Genomic DNA, 13,217 nt, shown 5'->3' on the forward strand with positions numbered 1-13,217 from the left:
TAGATCACTGCACGGTTCCCTGCTGTACCCAACCTGACCCGGGCAGTGTAAATAATATGGCAAATCGCAGCAAACTGAGGCTGCATTTACATGAGAAATTTAAACCTGGCTTGAAAGTCAGTACGGTGGAAAAAAGAGGTCGGAGTTTACATGAAGAGAGTTGACCCGGGGCAATTACTGATCTGCCGACAAAAGTCCACTTCTAAAGTCCCGTGTGGTCGTGTGAATACTTTCGTGCGAAATTTGCCTGTGCAGTAATGCTATGCCAGCCTGGCGCGAAATACGTGCAGAAGTACGGTAGTACGATTTCTCGATTTCAACCCTCTCCTGATCAACCCGGGTCAAGCGCACTGCATTATGCAGACGAACCATTCGATCTGTGTTCATGGCGGGTTGAAATTTGACCCGGGTCGAACTCAACCCACACCCGGGTTGAAAACTCTCATGTAAATACAGCCTGAATAGCAGCTTGAGGAAATCTTCCCCAGAGGCAACTTATAATCCGCCTTTTGTACAAAGAGAAAGAGAACGTTAACTTTGAAATATCAAACTCACCAATACCATGATGGTACGCGACTGCCAGCAGGTCACGATGTGCTGCCATGGTTACGACCGTCCCCGGCAGCGTTGCCATGAACGACTGCACTCCACTCAGCGTCCACACGCGCAGCAGCTGCCGGCTAGTTGCCACGGCAACAAAGCTTGAGCCAACCGTGAGGTTCTATCGAAGAGGCAAAGCAGAAGATTACAGTAGTAGCTAATGATTCACAATGCAGCGAATGCAAGTACAAGTACGTAACCTGCTGACAATAGAGAGGTTCCGCATAACGTAATTACGTTAGTAAAAAACGTAGTCGATATACGGAAAGCTTTACGTAAACTGCATGCGCATCTGGGTTCCGCCATACGGAGTTTTCAAATCACGTAGCTGCCCTTGACAACTCCGAACGCGGCAGTGTACGACCAGATCGACCTGGGGAGAGAGTCATAAATTTGTACCCAAATCCACTTACGGACCAGCTACGTTATCAGAGCCCTATCTACGTACTCTACGTAGACAACTTTCCGTAAGTCGCGTGCAAACTCGCGAATTCACGGGTTTTTCCCGCCCACTACGTAAAGTTGCTCAACTTCACGTAAAGTGCAGAACGTCTCTTATATGACAGGTGTCGTCCTTAGTGGACTCATCGGCACACCATGGGTATAGATACTCGTATAATTACTGTAAAACGACAAACTTTCGCGAGCGATTAACTTTCGCAATTTTCGCGAGCAGGGTCGAATCGCGAAAGTTTGACACGCGAATATGAAATTTTGTGTATGTACTACAGTACACTGCAGTACGCGATGATTGATCTTTTTGCAACAGATCTGTACTAAGTACATGGTACGCGCGTGTGTATCACTCACTGCTTTCACTGACTGCACAATGTACATGCACTGCATGCACTGACTGTACATTCACAGCGCTGATTGATGGTTGCGCGGCTACATCCAAAGTACGCAGCTGTTGCAATTATTTGGAACGTAACAACACTTGCTAGTACGGCGACTTGAACCAGAAGAGAATACAACGATCGACTGGAGAATGTCTCAGTGTTGTGGAGAGTGTTGTTGGAGAGTTTGGCCAGATTGCTGTTGCGTAGATTTTAGTACTGCTCGAAGAAGTCTTTTGAATTTTATCGCCGTGAGTATCGCCCAGTGGCTCAGCATTTCGAAGAGTAAGTCTTCCGATGATCCCTCTTCGAACACGCCATCCTTTCTCCCTGTTGCCGATAGCGGAACTGCAGCGGCGGCGGCAAATGCATCCGTGATGGAGGAACTGGCCAAAGCTCCTGGAAGTCGGAAACGCTCCAAGTACCATTGTTATTCCGACGAGCTTGTGAGCAAAGATGAGCAGGCATGCAGCGGCATTCAGTAACAAGGCAGCGGTTGACAAGTTCTCGAACGAGGCTGGCCACAAAATCAACGAGAGCACAATTCGGAATTGTAAGAAGTTGTACTTGGCGACACTAAAAGATGTCAAGGACCCGAACCAGATGACTGCTCTTCCTCACGGAAATGAAGGACGTCCGACTTTATTGGGCAACCTGGACGCGGAAGTGGCGGACTATATCCGCGCACTTCGTAGCGCTGGTGCTTGTGTCAGCACGAGTATTGTTGTAGCAGCTGCGCGCGGAATCGTTGCGCACAAGAAGCCAAGTCTTCTGAGAGAGAATGGTGGACATGTCAACATCACCAAGGACTGGGCTGATTCGTTCCGAAGGCTAGGAAGCTCCCTGAAGACTTCGACCAGCAGAAATCGAATTTCCATCAGTGGATCAAGACTGTTGTACAGGAGCACACCATTCCAGCAGAACTGATCATCAACTGGGACCAGACAGGGACCAAGCTGGTTCCTGTCAACTCCTGGACATTGGCTGAGCAGGGCAGTAAGCAGGTCAGCGTTGTCGGCAAGGACGACAAGAGGGAGATCACCATCCTCGTCTGCGTATCTGCTGCTGGCGCGTTGCTTCCTCCGCAGGTCATCTACGCTGGGAAAACTCCGGCGTGTCATCCCAAAGGTGAACTTCCCGGATGACTGGAATGTCACCCACTCCCCCTCTCACTGGAGCACAGAGGAAACCATGCTGCAGTTTGTGGATAACGTCGTGGTGCCATATGCTGCACAGCAGCGACAGAAGCTGAAACTATCAGGGTCGCAACCTGCCTTGGCGATTTTTGATGTATTTGCCTCGCACCGCTGCACTTCAGTCCTGGACAAGCTGAAGAAGCACAACATCCACCAGGTGTTTATTCCGGCTGGCTGTACTGGTGAGCTTCAGCCACTGGACCTCACCTTCAATGACCAATTCAAGGGCAAAATGAAGGCACTCTTTGCCGACTGGTATGCAGCAGAGGTCGAGGCAGCGCTGAAGGATGGTGTGTCAATTGACAAAGCCAAGGTCGATCTGAATGCGTCCACAGTCAAGCCACGGCATGCCAGGTGGCTCATCACTGCCATGTCCGAATTAGCGGATGCAGCAGCGTGCGTAAAGCTGGGCTGACCGGAAGGCTGGAATTCTGGACTGTATTTCTAGCGGTAGTTCTAGTAATGAGCAGTAATATCTCTGCAACTTACTAGCAATAACAGTGTTCAGTCATGTACATAGACCAGTAGTAGCAATTACCTTATGGTTCTCTTTGAAACCTTGATTCCTTCTTCTTGTTCCATTCTTTGATTTCTTTTCTCATTCTTCATGTACCGTATTTTTCGGAGTATAGTGCGCACCTTTGTATAACGCGCACCCCCAATCTTCAGTGGGGGTGCGCACTCCGAGGCTTCGTAAAATAAAATTCTTGAAGGTTTTCGGTGGAAGGTAAAAATTGCTAAAATTAATCGCCGCTAACTGGTCCATTTTTGCAAAACGCTAAATTTAGCCGCCGCGAAAGTTTGTCGCTTTACAGTATGTGAAACTTACGCCACTGGTGCAAAGACACAGTCGACAGAGTGAGGTGCAAGGGCTGACTGAAGTACAGTGCAGTCAGACCTCGCTTATCCCGTCCTCTTTCATCCGGATACTTCCCGATTTACAGCATATGCCATGCATACATACAGTATGTGTGTTCGATTGTCCGGTTCCCTTGCCTATCCGGATATTTTTGTGGAAAACGGTTGTGTGCGGTTAAGCGAGGTCTGACTGTAGTTGAAAATGGACTGTAGGACGACGTGGCGTCTGCTTGTCTTTGACTCCTGCCATCGGATGTTATTGAGCAACACTGCACATGGCGTGCTAGGCAGCAGCAGCAGTAGCAGCAGCAATTTCAGTTTGGAGTTTTTCTTCTTCTTTTCTTTCTCTTTTACAAGTACAAACATTACTGTTGCAACTCATAATCTCTGTCAATCAATTTTGCTAAATAACCGACGAGGAGACAACAGTCGTAAAATAGCAATGAATAAAACTAATTGTGCACTCCTAACCATGTATAAAACAATTAAAATGAAACAATTAGAATGTTCATGAGAAAATGTTCTTAAACAATCGACGAGGAGACAATAGTCGTAAAATGGCAATAAATAAGATAAATTGTGCACTCATAACAACAGCAAAAATGAACTTGACTTTCTTCATTTTTGCTGTTGTTATGAGTGCACAATATATCTTATTTATTGCCATTTTAAGAAAATGTTCTGGAATTCTTTCTTTTTAATTTTTTTTATACATGGATAGGAGTGCACAATTAGTTTTATTCATTGCTAAATCAATTTGCTGTTCATCTTTTGAATTCTTTGCTCTCCTTGTATTCACATCATCGTTGCTTTGTGCGTTCAATAAAACACATGCTAGCAGCAATGGTTGACACACTTACCTGGATACTCTCCTTCTTGTTCATGACGGTGGACCATTCCTTGGCGCCATCCCAGGCACTGAAGTGACGGCACTCCAGCTTACTGAAATCACACACGTACACGCACACACGCACACAGGAACACAAAGGAACACACACGCATTGCAACTGAATCGTATTCGAAAGCCTAGAAAAGCCTACCGGAAAGCATTCGCCAACAACCAAGTCCAGGCCAGAAAGTCACCAGTTGTAACTGTCCACTAATACCTGCATGCCCCCAAAAGCGTGACTTGAACAAATACGCATCCCGGCAGCAGCGTAGCTGGTCCCCCTTTAACCCTCTAAGTGCCACGGTCGACGAAAAGAGCCCCTGGCTTGTCACCTGTCAAGTGCCACGGCTGCCGAAATGAGCCCTGTGTACTTCTAGTTTACAGTGCCACGGGCGACGTAGAGAGTCCGACACACTTCTGTGTGGGAATGCCAAGGCTCTATGAAGAGCCCGACGGAGGGGTATTTTTGGACGTGTCCTACAGTACCAGAGGTCTGTAGCTCCGTCCCACGCTTTTGACCTGGCGTTATCCGTGGGTGGAGGTATCTAGTTCAATAGAAAAAACCGGGTGTTCGTATCTATAAAAAGCGAGAAACGCTCGTTCAAAACTCAAACACTTTCGAGTGACAATGGCGACTCAAGGCGCAGCGCGAGAGGTAGAGATGACACAGGAGGAAGTTGACGGTGAAATCCACAGAATCTTTGACGGTGAGTCTGATGAGTCTGAGTTCGAAGGCTTCGATGTCGGCAGTAGCGAAGATGACGATAGCGACCTTCAAGGAAGCGACGAAGACGACGAAGAACAACCGCGAGTGTGGAACTGGCGGACCGTCACGGCTGACAACGACACCGCGGATGCGAGTGCATGGCTGCCGGGAGTAACTCGCCAACGTGGGCCAACGGCACAGGCCGATGAAAACATCTCGCCGGCAGACTGTTTCGCTATGATGTTCACGGATGAAGCCGTGGACATAGCCGTCACGCAAACAAATCTGTATGCGCAGCGAAAACTGGAAGCCCTCGGCGCTCACTTTCCAAGCTCCCGGATGCGCAAGTGGCATGACATCTCGTCACGCGAGATGAAAGTGTTTTTCGTACTCTTGCTCGCCATGAGCATCGTGGAGCAACCAGCGCTGGCAGACCATTGGACGACGGACTGGCTCTACCAGACACCCGGATTTGCCAAGGTTATGTCCAGGAATCGTTTCCAACTGATCCTGTCGTGCCTTCATTTCGTGGATAACACAACCATCGAGTATGACGAGCACGGCAGGTATCGAGACCCTCTCGCCAAGATTCGTAAATTCCTGGACATAATCGTCAAGCGCTTCAGACTGTCCTACTACCCTAAGAGGGATGTGTCTGTGGATGAGCAAATGATTGCATACAAGGGTCGCCTATCATTCAAACAATATATGCCGGCCAAACCGACCAAGTGGGGCGTGAAAGCATTCGTCCTTGCGGAGCCGGGTACGGGATACATATACGAGTGGACTCTGTACACCGGCAAGGATATGGCCGAGGGCCGAGACGTAGCCATGGCCGACACATCGAAGGGCAGTCAGATAGTGGCGAAATTGGTTCGACACCTCGGCCAAGGGCACGTAGTGTACATGGACAATTATTATTCGTCACCTACCTTATTTCAGTGGCTGTCGTCGCGCCGTGGAATGGGAGCTGTCGGCACAGTGAGAGTCAATCGGAAAGGGCTTCCACCAGCATGTAAGGACAAGAAAAAGAAGGGCACGCCGCCGAGATTCTGGAGAGATGAAACAGTTCTCACATGCTCCTGGCCGGACAAGAAGCAAGTGACAGTTCTCTCGACGATTCACTCTTGTGAAGTTGTCGATGTAGATATTCGCGACCGGCGTGCGCCTCAAGGAGTTCGGTCCGTGAAAAAGCCATCATGCATCGCCAGCTACAACAGTTTGATGGGCGGCGTGGACGAGGCGGATCAGATGCTGAGCTACTACGCATTCCCGCATCGTCACCGCCGTTGGTACCTGATCCTTTTCCATCAGCTGCTGGAAATTTCGGTGCACAACGCAAAAATAATCTACAACGCAATGACAGGCAAAGACCTTGACGGAAAGGAATTCCACAAGGCGCTCATCGCTTCCCTGTTCACTGAAACACAGTGGCCGATTGGTGAACCACGTCGCAGATCTGTACCAGCAACTACTGACGATGTGGACACAGCTCGGCTAACTGAGCGACACTTTTGTACGCAGCTAGCTGTTGAAGGGAAGCGAGACTGCGTTGTGTGCAGCAGACGACCGGACCACCGGAAGCAAACTAGCTGGCAGTGCGTGCAGTGCGTACGCATGATGTGTCCCGGTGAATGCTTCCAGCGCTTTCACACCCTGCACGACTACAGAGTACGGTACGCGGACTAGTGCATAACCTTGCGCTACTGCTGTGAAATTTAGCAACTATCTCCATACCACAAGCAGTTTTTGCTACGTTGTACCGCTGCTGCAAACTAAGTTTGTATGTGCGCATTTCCGTCTTGCTGACTTATTTTCACTTTGACACTGCTGCATTCATTGGCATTACTATTTTTCTGCATGCTGAGCTCTGAAACATGTTGCTGATGATATTCTGAACATATCATGTATACATTATCTTTGAGTAGTAGCAATATATCACCATCACTTGCCGTCCTGAAGTTTATAACTGTAAAATAGCACAATTGCAAAAATCTGCGTGGCACTGAGGGAAGGGTGAGAACCAGCTGACCGTGGCATTCAGAAAGTACTCCTGCTCAGCTGATCGTGGCACTTGACAGGAAAATCTTGTCAACCACTTATGGCACTTAAAGGGTTAAGGGGAGGGGGGGGGGGGGGGGAGGGTGCACGGCCGCATATGTGTAGGATGGCTGGTGCATGTCATTTATGGTCATTATGTGCATGCTGAACCTTGGTCGAATTTTTTTAGAGGGGGGGGGGGGGGTGCACGTGCTCTCCCCCCCCCCCCCCCCCCCCTGCTCCATGTGGGCTACACACCTGCCCATCAATCTTACTTCTTTCCCTCGCCACTGGCCGAGCAGGCGAAGGCAACCGCTTCCTCGGACAGAGCGGCGAGATCGTAGTCCGACGTGTTGCTGATGTGCATGGCGTGGTAGGTGCTGGTGTCGTGGAACTCCACGTCCAGCATGCTCATGGCGCTGTCCTCCCTCTTGCAGCGGATCACGCCGACGTCGTTGTACGCCTGCAATGCACACACACACACACACACACACACACACACACACACACACACACACACACACACACACACACACACACACACACCACGTACGTGGACACGCACACGCACGCAAAAGCTTGTGATCGAACAAAGACAAAATCAAACCTTTTCAAAGCTTCTTTTTTTTGTCACTGCCGTATACACCACAGAAAAGAACACTACAGGAGGGGGGGGGGGGAGGGGGCAGGGGGGGGGGGGGAGGGGGGCAGGGGGGAGGGGGGCAGACACATAGCTACTAACTACGAAACCAAGTCCCTCACAAAATACCTGCGTTGCTACGGCATTTTTCAAAAGAACATCAATACACAATTACACACACACACACACACACACACACACACACACACACACACACACACACACACACACACACACCATGCACCATACACACGCCCGTCGCAAGAGAAGCCCGCAAATATGCAAATCACACACACGCACACACACACGCGCGCGCGCGGGAGAACACTAACCATGAAATACGTGTGCTGCCTGCTGGGCGTGGAACAGACTTGGAACGGTGGCTGTTGCTTGGCCACGTTGGACTTCATGGCCTTACGCTGTTCCCTGATCTGTGCTGAGGCATTCATAGTCTGAGCTAGCAGCCTCTCTTGGGCACCCTGTGCAAGCACAACCAATCCACAATAAGCCAATTGCGCATTGCCAAATACGGATTGCATGAGTCTAGTCTCAGTATCATTGTTTTTCCCAGTTGTTTTCGAGCTGGGTATGTGAATACAGGTGGAATCCTGATAATTCGAACCTCAAAATGCCAGGAAAAAATCTTCTAATTATCCGGACATTCTAATTATCCAAACATGAACCCACAACACAATACGTATGTCAAAATGCTCTCATGGCCAAGCAGAGTGGCGCTATGGACGGTCCGACCTTAGACACAGGTTTCACGGATACTGAACTGACCGGCACAGCCTGCTCATGCAAACTGAACTGACCAGTACAGTGTACAGTGAACTTCGAATTGCACTTTGACTTTGCTAACTTCGAATTATCAGCACGAACCCCACACATTTTCTATGTAAGTGGAATCCGTGGGACTTCTAATTAACCGGACATGTCCTGTTTTAGGTTTGAATTATTATTAATCATTATTGAGAGCGCTCTCCAAGCTGCAGGAGATAGACTAACTTGGCTTGACACTGTTGACAGATGCGTCGACTCTGCTCCTGTTTAACAGGTTCAGGAAAGATGCGAGCTGTGTTTATTATTATTATTATCAGAAAAATTTATGTGGGAATCGTATTGATAGAAATCGGTCCTGGAAAAACTTCTAATCAAGCGGTATGTTCGAATTAAGCCATATTCGAATTATCAGGATTCCACCTGCATAGTAAAAATTAAAAAAATGCATGTGAGTACGCTGGGATCAGCAATGCACTGTTCAACGGATTCTATTTTCGTACAGTGCTGCATGCTAAATGCTCATGTTCGCAAGCAGTACGCATGTATAGTGTACATAATTTCACATGAACAAATTTTATTCACTGGATTGAGGGAAAGACACAAACGGGAAAAGTCTGAAGAAAAAACAAATTTTAGTACGGAATTAATTTTAGTACAAAAGAGGCCGTGTACGAAATCGTACGAAAATAAATTCCGTCCGAAAATTTCCTGCCATACAGTAATTCCGTTAGCACAAAACGTAGTCGATCTACGGAAAGTCTTTTAAAAAGAACAGTCAAACTTCTTTAGGACGAACACCAAGGGACCGATGGTATTTGTTCGCAATAACGGGAGTTCTTCTTATCCATATCGTATACCCAGTGAATACACAGTGGTGTATCCAAGAGAGCTTTTGGAATAGACCGATTGCCATTTGTACAGATCCACGAAATCCCGTAGAATCCCGTAGACCCGGAAGGGTGTTGAATGTGCAGGACCCTATTGTGTTTTCTGCTATTCCCACCAAGAAATGGGGCCTGAAGGAATTTCATACGAAATCCTTTTCTGACAAAGATCTAGCTAGTCATTAGTTCTAACCAAAGTGAAGAAGCTGGAAAAGCGATTGCTGGTCATTGAATTATGACGCTAAAAAGGTCAAATGCGCATGCATAGCACACAATGAACACCCTACCGGGTCTACGGGATTCTACGGGATTTCGTGGATCTGTACAAATGGCAATCGGTCCATTCTAATTCTTCCAAAGCGAAAGTTTCTCATCAGTGTTCTTCCTACCGGGTTTCACTGTACATTGCATGCAGATCTCTGTTCCGCCATGGGGTTTTTTTCCGAATCATGTAGTTGCCCTGGGCAACGCGGCAGTGTACGGCCGGGTTGACCTGGCGAGAGAGCCATAAACTTGTACCCCAACCCACTAATGCGGACTTCCGTTATCAGAGCCCCGAAAACTTTCCGTAAGTGGAGTGCAAAGTCGCGAATTCACGGGTTTTTCCCGCCCATTTACGTAAAGCTCCTCAACTGTACGTAGTGCGGAACCTCTCTAATCTTGTAGGGAGAAGAAAAGACAAGTCTCAAATGAAAAAAATAGCAAGAAGGGGCCACAGGTGTGTATATCCAATTGCATCACTACTACTAATCGGGCACTGTCCAGGAAAGACAGGGGTGCTGGCTTCGAATCTCGCCAGTGCATCCTTCTTTTACAATGCACAGTAGGTGTATTGCCATGGCAACAATTCTCATGTCTCAAAAAATGGAGGGAAAGTGATAAATACATGTACCATAAAGTACCGTTGATCCCCCCCCCCCCCCCCCACGCCATGTCGCTTCCCAGCTGGATTTTCGGCAGGGGGCGGGAAGTCGATCAAGGCTGTCAAGAGCAGTACGATAGACAACAACGTAGAAGTTCAGACTCGATGTGCTGGATTGTGCACATTTTCATCCTGGATTGGCAAATTTTGTGTACAGCAGTGCATGCGTCGGTTCAACATCGTATTTTCGTTGTATACGCCGAAGTCGCTTCACAGGTAGAAAATCGACAGGGGGCTGGAATTAGAGAGGGGGGGGGGGGGGATCAACGGTACTTTACGGTATACACGTGTATGAGTGAAATGAAGAAAATCAGTACCACAAGAAAAGGGAGAAGCAACTCAAATAAAATACGCATAGACAGGTTGCCATGGGAACAGCCTGGCGGCATGCCGAAATGCTGAGAAAGGCAGGAGGAGAGTGATGGGGACAACAATGTCATAAAAGCAAGGGAAACAACAATTCTCAAACGTGATACATACATGTAGCAACGCTATTTCGACTCGTTACCATGGCAACGAATACTGGAGCGAAAATGGGAGGGACGGCAGGCGACAGTGACAGGGAGAAAACGCCATACAGGAAAGTCGGAAAACAATCCTGAAACGGAATATGTATGAAGGCCATGTTCGACACGTTTCCACGGCAACGCATCCCGGGGCGCAAAACGGAGCGAAAGGCAGTAGGAACGGAATGGAGAAATACATTGCCATAAAAATTATGGCAGAGGCCACAATGGTGAACGTTTGGTGGTGCGAGAGGATACCGGTATGATCAGCACTGAACAAAGACTTTACATAAAACACCTCTTCAGGCAGATCATCAGCAAAAGGGTGTTTGCCGTCAGTGGCAGAGGGCACTCTGATGCTCTTCGGAATCGCCATCAAGAGATTTCGGACACAAAATCTTTGGAGCACGGTGGCTGTTGGCTGTTGTTACGCTGACGCCCCACCGTTCAATATCAAAAAAAGAAAGAAAGTTGGTGGATTTGGCTCCTAAGGACCTATCCAAACTACACACCACACTACAACAAAAACCGCGTACAAAGTCGCTTTTCCTTGTAATTTGTCATGGGGAACCGTGGGAAACGGCGCGAAAGTGAAAAAGTTGCTTGAACGTAATCAGGAACTTCCGAACCCCGATACAAGGCCACTTTTTACTTTCAAGTAGCTTTTCCAGGTTTCAGAAGTAGCTAGTTGTTGCAGTATTTGTTGAAGTATCTTGAGAAAATGCCGAGGGTTGTGTTCTGCGAAGAGCTGGAAGGAAAGCTCATTGAGCTGTGGGCTGCAGAACAGAAAGCGAGCAATGGGACGATGAAAAAGCGGTCGGTGAAGGAGAAGGAGATTGCCATGAAGTTGAATTTATTCGGCCGCGAGCTGTATGTCGATAAATTTCAGAATGAGATAACAGTGCCGATTGTTCACAACAAGCTGGACAACCTTCGTACCAAGGCCAGGGAGCAGTACAAGAAATATCGCCGCCACACCGCTACCGGCTCTGGTGCTCCAAGGCGAAGATTCCGGCGATGCCGACATAGATCTGGAAACTGCTTGCAGAGCTTGGGGTAATTTCAAGACCTGGCACTCACTATTCAAATTGGTGCCAGGATATGGCCCCATCACGAGTCTTAACTCCGCTGCCCTGCCCACTGAAACTGCCGTGGAGACTCTACAGCGACCAGCTCCTCTTCGTTTTGGAGTGGCCAGCTCTTCAAGCCCACTTGAAAACCCATCCAGTGGTAGTGCGCCACCAACCCCTGTGATACCTGCACAATCACCATCACCACACACCGTCAACATGCACCATGGGGGCCAGTCTTTTGGCGATGACACCGACCATAATGCACTGGATGAAGCAATGCTTGCAGGGGCCAGTGGCAGTGCAGCTGCCACAGCAGCAGTTACCAGCGCATGTAGCACTCCAGGTCGTCCAGCCGCATACAAACCAGGATCGCAACAAACAGGGAGACATAGGTAGGAACAACAAGATAAAGCCTCCACGAACAAATTTCTGAGTCGATGATTTCTCTTTTAGATCAATGTGGAGCTCTCTGAGAAAATTTTTTGAATATGAGGGGAAATTCCCGTGGGCGCTCCTCAAAAGTCACGTTTCACGCCGGCTGTTCTTGGGAGTGTGGATGCAAGTGCACTTGCACGCCACTTGAAAGAGGACGCTACTACCTTTCACACCTGTAGTGTGGATAGGGCCTAAAGCTATAACAAGAGCGCATAAACAAGAGTATGCAACTGCGGTTATGTGCCTTTCATTATGTAATTTGCCTTCACCATGCTCTGAGAGCATGAACTCAAACCCACAAATTCTCGTACGAGCCCATCCGTTTCTTCTCGTTTCGTTCCAGTACCTACGTGATCTCTAAATTTTGGCGCGTGAACTCCACTTCCGCACGGAAGTTCATTTCACACCAGAGGGAAAGTGCGGTGTTTGATTTTCCGCAGTGCGGCTGCAGCTGAATGCTGTAATGAAGGCAGCTCACCGCGCATCTGGCCCATAGAAAAGAGATCACAGTTGCATACTCTTTGTTTCTGGATTCTTGGTCATATTACTTGAGTACTTGCACAATGACACAAATGCAGAGAGAGAGAGAGAGAGAGAGAGAGAGAGAGAGAGAGAGAGAGAGAGAGAGAGAGAGGAGAGAGAGAGAGAGAGAGAGAGAGAGAGAGAGAGAGAGAGTGAGAGTGAGAGTGAGAGTGAGAGTGAGAGAGAGAGAGAGAGTGAGAGAGAGAGGAGAGTGAGAGTGAGAGGAGAGAGAGAGAGAGAAGAGCCCCCCGAGAGAGAGTGAAAGAGAGAGAGAGAAGAGAGAAGAGAAGAGGAAGATGAGAGGAGAGAGAGGATGATGTCGCTCTT

General features: G+C 48.4%; 2 protein-coding genes and 1 non-coding gene across 3 annotated transcripts in view; 1 reads left to right on the top strand and 2 right to left on the bottom strand.

Moving 5' to 3' along the window:
- The window catches only part of LOC135824275 (WD repeat and HMG-box DNA-binding protein 1-like), a 20,551-nt gene extending 8,308 nt beyond the window's left edge, over window positions 1-12,243 (bottom strand). Inside the window, exons 1-5 of the mRNA XM_065337007.1 lie at window positions 12,156-12,243; window positions 8,098-8,244; window positions 7,401-7,588; window positions 4,351-4,432; window positions 556-721 (exon numbers count right to left, since the gene is read on the bottom strand). Coding sequence (XP_065193079.1) covers window positions 556-721; window positions 4,351-4,432; window positions 7,401-7,588; window positions 8,098-8,244; window positions 12,156-12,191 — 619 coding nt within the window. The 5' untranslated portion in view covers window positions 12,192-12,243. The remainder of the gene's footprint in view (window positions 1-555; window positions 722-4,350; window positions 4,433-7,400; window positions 7,589-8,097; window positions 8,245-12,155) is intronic.
- LOC135825408 (U11 spliceosomal RNA) lies at window positions 11,179-11,303 on the top strand. The gene has a single exon (XR_010555076.1). It is a non-coding gene; the product is annotated as a U11 spliceosomal RNA (small nuclear RNA).
- Window positions 12,244-12,455: 212 nt separating the features above from the next.
- LOC135824276 (WD repeat and HMG-box DNA-binding protein 1-like) overlaps window positions 12,456-13,217 on the bottom strand; it is a 30,596-nt gene continuing 29,834 nt past the window's right edge. The window contains exon 17 of the mRNA XM_065337008.1: window positions 12,456-12,565. Coding sequence (XP_065193080.1) covers window positions 12,456-12,565 — 110 coding nt within the window. The remainder of the gene's footprint in view (window positions 12,566-13,217) is intronic.

The sequence above is a fragment of the Sycon ciliatum genome, chromosome 9 (genome assembly GCF_964019385.1).
Source record: "Sycon ciliatum chromosome 9, ocSycCili1.1, whole genome shotgun sequence".
In the NCBI taxonomy this organism is placed as follows: domain Eukaryota; kingdom Metazoa; phylum Porifera; class Calcarea; order Leucosolenida; family Sycettidae; genus Sycon; species Sycon ciliatum.